This window comes from Lycium barbarum, chromosome 12 (assembly GCF_019175385.1).
Source record: "Lycium barbarum isolate Lr01 chromosome 12, ASM1917538v2, whole genome shotgun sequence".
NCBI lineage: Eukaryota > Viridiplantae > Streptophyta > Magnoliopsida > Solanales > Solanaceae > Lycium > Lycium barbarum.
Window position 1 is genome coordinate 82,255,441 of NC_083348.1, and position 7,114 is coordinate 82,262,554.

Below are 7,114 nucleotides of genomic sequence, written 5' to 3' on the forward strand. Positions count from 1 at the left end.
TTTATAATTATTTATATGTATAATATTAGTTTTTCATAAATAATTATAAATATTGTATACCTTTTAATCATTAATTTGATTTTTGATCTACTTATTTCACATGATTGTTTAAGGCCCATGTTTTTAAGGATATGTCCAAGCCCATGTCTTTAAGTCTTTTAACTCTTTTAATGTTAAGTATAAACTTACTAATAGAAGCTCACGTTAGAGTCTAATGTCTTTAACTTAAATTTTTAGCCTTTCGTTGTCTGCCATTTGATTTTAGGTTGTTTTTTTTTTCGAATTTATACCTTTCTTTTTTCTTGTCTAAATGAGTTCTAAACTTCTAATATTTTTCATATGAAAAGGACAGAGGTTGTAGATTTGGAGGTTCCTATAGAAGATACTTCAGTAACATCAGCATTTGCTGCAACTCAAGCACATAGTAATGCCCTAATACTTCTTCCATGGGTAATCCTCCTAAAAAGCAGAAAAGAACAACTCCTTGTAGTCGAGACCCTAGCCTTGGAAACAATATCGTTGTAGAAAAGCTATTAAAAATTTCAAAAAGAACACGCTACACGCGCCATACATTTTATCTCTCCTAAAGTATACCGTTATTACTAATTTTATTACCGTTAATTCTCCGATCAAGCCATGGGGCTGCCGTCTGGCACCCTTCCGGCGAGTGCAATAGTTCAAAAGGAAGCCTCAACTAAGGCGATCCCATCGACACACAATTCTACAGGATCGTATGCGAAAACCCTCACTGAAGCTCTGGGTTCATCTGCAGCTCCTAAATGCATTGAACCCGAATCGATCAAAGGAAGAAGAACTTCACACAATGGCAAACCGACTTTGATTTTCAAAGCAACTGATTTCTATGGAGTGATGGCAAGTCATTGTCGAAGGACAATTGTAGGAGGATTTCTCAAAAGTCAGCCCCAAATTCATTCTATTAGGTCAAAGTTTTCTGAGAAATTTCCAATGAAAGGAACTCCAAAAATAGGTGTGTTTGACAATTTCAATATCTTTCTAAACTTCACAAATGATGAAGATTACAATTTTATTCTTTATAAAAGATTGATTGAAGTTGATGGGTATCAAATTTGGCTACAAAAATGGACACCGGATTTTAAGCCGGAGGAAGACTTACCCACAGTTCCGGTATGAATTCTTCTTCCAGGACTACCTTTTCATCTTCATAATTGGCATTATGTTAAACAAATTGTCAATGAAGTGGGTACTCCACTAGAAATAGATGTGGCTACTAGAAGTATGACTAGACCTAGTATGGCAAAAGTAAGGGTTGAATTGGATCTTCTCAAACCTTTAGTTAAAATGTTTGGATCGGAATTGAGGATGATAATGTTCCTTTAAAAGGCTTTGAGCAGAAAATTGAGTTTGAAAATATCCCAAAATACTGCAAGCATTGCAGGAAGTTGGGACATAATTTAATTGAATGTAGGGTGCTTGAAAAGAAAAAACAAAAGGAACTAAAGGAAGAGGAGGAAAAAACAGCAGCACACAAAAATGAAGCTTCAAGAAAGGAATAAAATGTTAAGAAATTTGAGCAGAATAAGAAAAAGAATCCTTTAGAGCAAAATTGGAAATTCAATGAAAACCAACAAAATGAAAGAGGTAGAGAGGAACAGATAAATAATGGTAAGTTTTTCAGGAGATTTAGGGGGGAAAGTGAGCCCCCTAAAACTGTTTTCAAGCCTACAGGAGCTATTTTTGGAGTCAACAAACCAATGCCTGAAAATGAGACACAAAGAAAAGAAAATGTCAACAATGTGAACCAGGGAAAAGATAAATCAGAGAAAAAAAGCAAAGGGGAACAGGAGGTGAGTAAGGATAATATAGAGGAGATAGGGGACATGAGTGTATCCGAGAAGAAAGATACCAACGCTGATGGGACTGATCACAACTTCAAAACCCCTGAAGGAAGTAAAACAGTCCAGGAAGGAAGTAAACCTTCACAGAACACAGTCATGATAAATGATCCAAATGAATTGGAGATAGTGTTATATGAGGAGGGATGGGAACATGCTGGTAGCAAAAAGAAAAGATCATCCGGCAAAAGATCAAAAAAAGAAAAACAAGCAAAGACTAATCATGTAACCAAAGAGGTAGAGCAAACTATCACACAAAACAGCTTTGATGAATTATTGGAAGAGGGGATTAAAGACAAGGATGAGGAAGAATTACAAGAGGAAATCAATGAGGACAAACAAAAACCAAAACAAGATAATGATGATGAATGGGCTGAAGTTACATCAACAGAGGAAGAAAACACCTCAGATGAGTCTGAAGAAGAATATGAGGATGAAAGTGAGGAAGAGGAGAGTGAGGAAGAAGAGAAGTTAATAAAGGATCTCAAGAGTAAGAAAGAATAGTCTGGTTCAAAGAAAGTTACAGTTGAGAAAATGCCTCCAGGAGGTATGACAGGGAAAATGGAGGGTGAGCAAAACAAGAGGAATATTAGCGCAAAAAATCAAAAGAAGGATCCCAAAAAAGCTTTCAAACAGAATATTAATGTTTAAGTGTCTTAGTTGGAACATTAGAGGGATGAACTCTCAGGCTGCAACTGAGAGGCTGAAATATATGATCAAAGAGTACAAAATTCCTTTAGTTGCTCTTCAGGAACCTTTCATAAAGGAATCAAAAATTGAAAGCTACAAATACAATCTTGGAATGCATGGGGCCTATGCTAATAATAGTAACAAAATCTGGATCTTTTGGGGTAATGATATTGATTGTTCCATTTATTGCTCAGAAGACCAAATGGTGGCTTGCAAAGTGGTTCTGAACTCTTCCCAACAGGTATTTATTTCAGTAGTATATGCTAAATCAAGAACAGCTGGTAGAGAGGACCTTTGGAGATATATGCGAGTAATTGCTTCTACAATCAATGAACCATGGGTTATCTGTGGAGATTTTAATAGTATTCTATCTACTGATGAGAAAATGGGAGGTTAGAACTCACAGTTTGAAAAAAAGCTTGCCATTCATGGAATGTTTGCAAGATTGTGGTTTAAAAGATAATGGATTCTCGGGGAATATTTTCACTTGGTCGAATGAAAGAAAGGGCGAAGAAGTGATATGGAAAAGATTAGATAGGATGATCAGCAATGAAAAATGGTCTGAGGCTTTCGCCATTTCGGATGTTATTCACTTACCAAGAGTTAACTCAGATCACTGTCCACTTTTAATAACTGGCAAGAATTCTAGTCAATCATATGTGAAGTACTTCAGATTCCTAAATTTCTGGACTGAAATAGAAGGATACCAAGAGATTGTAAAAGACCACTGGTTTTCCTAGACAAGTGGTAACATATTTTGGGAAGTTCAACAGAAACTTAAAAATACTAGCAGAGCCTTAGGAGATTGGTCCAAGAATAAAGTAGGCAACATCTTTGATAAAATACAGGAGCTTGAAGAAGGAGTAATGAAGGATGAAGAGAAATACATGGAGAGTATGGAACAAGAGGATAGAATAAGCATGAACAAAGCTAAGGCAGAACTGATATTACAACATAAACATGTGGATAACTTTTGGAGGCAAAAAGCAAATCTGAAATGGAATTTAGAAGGAGATGAAAACACTAAATTTTTTCATTCTGTGGTGAAGGGCAGAAGGAAGTATCTTCATATCAATAGAATCTGTGATAATGGAGTATGTATTGAAAGGGAAGAGGAGATTGACAATGCTGCAGTTCAGTTTTATCAGAATCTTTTTTCACAGCAGGACAACTATATTGACCTTGATATCCTTAAATATGTTCCTATTGGCATTAATTCTGTTGATAATGAATTTTTATCAAAAAACCCCTCTGAAGAGGAGGTTAAAAATGTTGTTTTGACATTAATCCAAACAGCCCAGCTGGCCCTGATGGATTCAGTGGTCTTTTCTTTCAAAAATCGTGGGACATTGTAGGAACTGACATTATTAAATTGGTTAGAGCTATTTTTAATGGCAAACAAATCCCAAGATATTTTACTAATACTTGTCTGATATTACTGCCTAAGATTGATGCTCCTCAAACCTTTTCCGACTTTAGGCCTATCAGTCTTAGCAATGTCACTCAAAAAATTATTTCAAAAGTTTTTTCTGAAAGGCTTTCTACAATTATTCCAAAGATTATCTCCTCAAATCAAAGTGGTTTTATTAAAGGAAGGGCAATTGGTGAAAATGTCCTGTTAGCACAGGAAATTATTCATGACATGAAGCGACAGAATAATGGGGGTAATGTTGCGTTTAAAATTGATATGAATAAGGCTTATGACAGACTCTCCTCGTATTTTTTGTGCGCTGTCATGAGGAAAATGGGATTTGATGAAAAAGTGATTTTCATTATTTGGAATATGCTTGCTAACAATTGGTATAGTGAGGTTGTTAATGGTAAGAGGCATGGTTTTTTCAAGTCTCAAAGGGGGGTGAAACAAGGCGACCCTATTTCACCTGCTTTATTTATAATTGCTGCAGAATCTTTATCTTGCATGTTAAATGAACTGTATAATAATCCAAGGTTCAGAGGCTTCATTATGCAAGCAACTGGACCTAAAATCAATCACTTAGCTTATGCTGATGACTTGATAATTTTTTGTGCAGGAAAAACTAAGACTTTGAATCTAATTATGAAGGTTCTTGAGGATTATTCCACTAATTCTGGACAGAAGATCAATGGAGATAAAAGCTATTTTATAATGGATAAGAAGACTTCTAACAAGAGGAGCAGAATTGTGAAGAATATTCTTCAAGTTCAAAGGCAAGAGTTTCCAATTACCTACTTAGGATGCCCTTTATTTCAAGGAAGGAAGCTTATTCAATATTTTGCTGATATGGCAACCAAGATTATCAAGAAGGTAAATTCTTGGAATTATGGCAGATTATCAACAGGAGGGAAATTTTTTTTGATTAAACATGTGCTTTCAGCTATGCCTGTGCATCTTCTAGCCATTTGCAAACCTCCTAAAACTATTTTCAAACAAATGGAGCAAATTTTTGCTAACTTTTTATGGGGCAACAATGAAAGCAAGAATAAGTATCACTGGGCTAAATGGTTCAGTTTATGTATGCCTACTTTAGAAGGTGGTATTGGTATAAGGTCCCTGCAGGATATTTCAGAATCTTTCTCTGCCAAGTTGTGGTGGCAATTCAGAACGAAGGAGTCATTGTGGGCAGAATTTTTTAAGGCCAAATATGCTAGAAGAATTCATCCTGTGGCTAGGAAATGGAGTTACTCACAATCTCATAATTGGAGAAGGATGATGGAGATTAAAAAGAAAATTGATCATCTTATATTATGGAGAATCAATAAAGGAAATGCAAGTTTTTGGTGGGATAACTGGTCTGGTTTAGGGGACCTAGCCCAGTTTGGTGATGCTAATACTTCGGTAAGAGGCACTGTGGCTGAATATATTGTAGATGGAACCTGGAACGTGGAAAAGCTCAAGAGAAAGCTGTATGAGCATATTGTACACCAAATCAGAGGAGTTACTATTAACTCTCCCAGTCTAAAGGACAATCCTATTTGGACAGTTACAACAGATGGGAGATTTAATTGTAAATCTGCCTGGAATACTGTGAGAAGGGCTCAGAATCCCTCTTTGATCAATAAAATGATGTGGCACAAAAAATCTCCATTCAAGGTTTCTTTTTTCCTATGGAAAGTTTTTAAAAATAAAGTTGTTGTTGACTTGAATTTAAGGAGATTCAATGTGCATCTCCCTTCTATGTGTGCTTGTTGTATTAGTCATAATCAAGAAGATGTGGAACATTTATTTTATAAAAGCAATATTAGTGAACAAGTATGGAGTCACTTCAAACAATGGTTTGGGATTTTTCAGAATTCAAACAGCTTAAGACACCAGGTCCGTAACTGGTGGCTTACTAAAGGCAAGACTCCTATCCAAAGTATGGTCCTTCAAGTACTACCTGGGATTATCATCTGGCAGATATGGATTAGTAGGTGCAAAGCAAGGTTTGAGGATAAAAAGATGTCTTTTCAAAAGATCAAGCTTGGAATATACCAATAGCTTGTGATGGTAACTCATAAACAATTCCAAAATGTGGATCCTTACATAAGTTGGATGCAATTCATTAAGATCATAGAACAGGCCAAAACATGTATCAAATCCTTCCCTGTTAAGTGGTCTTTTCCTGCTGATGGTTGCGTGAAATTAAACACGGATGGGTGCTCAAAAGGAAATCCAGGTAATAATGGAGGTGGAGGTGTAATAAGGAATAACAGAGGCTTTCTGATTGCTGCATATGGAATAAATTTTGGAATTACTACCAACAATGTGGCAGAGGCTTTAGCTATGAAAATTGGAATTGATTGGTGCACACAAAATGGATATAAATGCTTAGATATAGAAAGTGACTCAAAGCTGTTAGTAGATTGGATAATGGATGAATACAACCCCCCATGGAACATCATAGACACTATTTTGGATATAAAAAAACTCCTGGAACAGGCTGATAGATGGAGCATAGCTCATTGTTATAGGGAAGGCAACAGAGTGGCTAACAGTTTATCTAACTGGGGATTAAACTTCAACTCGATCACTTGGATAACTGAATTTCATAATCTTCCCAAAGAAGTGAAAGGAGAAATGAATATGGATAGAATGCAGATGCCAACATTCCGGAATAATATTAGTTCAAACTGTTGTAATATAGATAGAAGGTTAGATAGGAATTATTCTTTTGATGTTCCTTAATGCCTTATGGATAGATGAAGAGGTTCCACTCTTCCTGTAACTTACTTTTGTAAGCTTATCAGAAATCCTACTATTCCCTTAGTATGGGAATGTCCATACAAGGTTGGTACAAGGAGGTTGATCTCCTTTGTTTTGTGCTTTGATGAAATCAATAAAGTAGCCACTCAGTTAGAGTGGTTGATTGATACAAAAAAAAAAAAAAAAAAAAAAAAAGACTCTAGCCTTGAGGATAATGATAGAAAAACATCTGAAGTTTGAGATCATTAGACAAAGTTTTTTTAATAAAATGGGAGAATTGAGGGCAAAATGCAAGTACTACCCCAAAGTTTGGGATCATTACACAAAGTTTTTTTATTTCATATATTTTCATTTTAATTTTAGGTAGTCTTTATGTTTAATTAATATG

At 35.5% G+C, this 7,114-nt stretch overlaps 1 protein-coding gene across 1 annotated transcript; it reads left to right on the top strand.

The window, feature by feature from the left end:
* The first annotated feature begins 2,550 nt into the window (after nucleotides 1-2,550).
* LOC132624540 (uncharacterized) lies at nucleotides 2,551-6,708 on the top strand. The gene is made up of 5 exons (XM_060339305.1): nucleotides 2,551-2,956; nucleotides 3,009-3,280; nucleotides 3,413-3,886; nucleotides 4,012-5,634; nucleotides 6,022-6,708. Exons 1-5 carry the CDS (start codon nucleotides 2,551-2,553, stop codon nucleotides 6,706-6,708), a joined length of 3,462 nt encoding a protein of 1,153 aa, XP_060195288.1.
* Nucleotides 6,709-7,114: the final 406 nt, after the last annotated feature.

Bases quoted from the DNA above. Each gene is read 5' to 3' on its own strand.
- LOC132624540 (XM_060339305.1), top strand. From the start codon at position 2,551: ATGAACTCTCAGGCTGCAACTGAGAGGCTGAAATATATGATCAAAGAG. The intron at 2,957-3,008 runs GTTAGAACTCAC...AATGTTTGCAAG, and splicing joins TACTGATGAGAAAATGGGAG to ATTGTGGTTTAAAAGATAAT. The intron at 3,281-3,412 runs GTAAAAGACCAC...GATAAAATACAG, and splicing joins TAGAAGGATACCAAGAGATT to GAGCTTGAAGAAGGAGTAAT.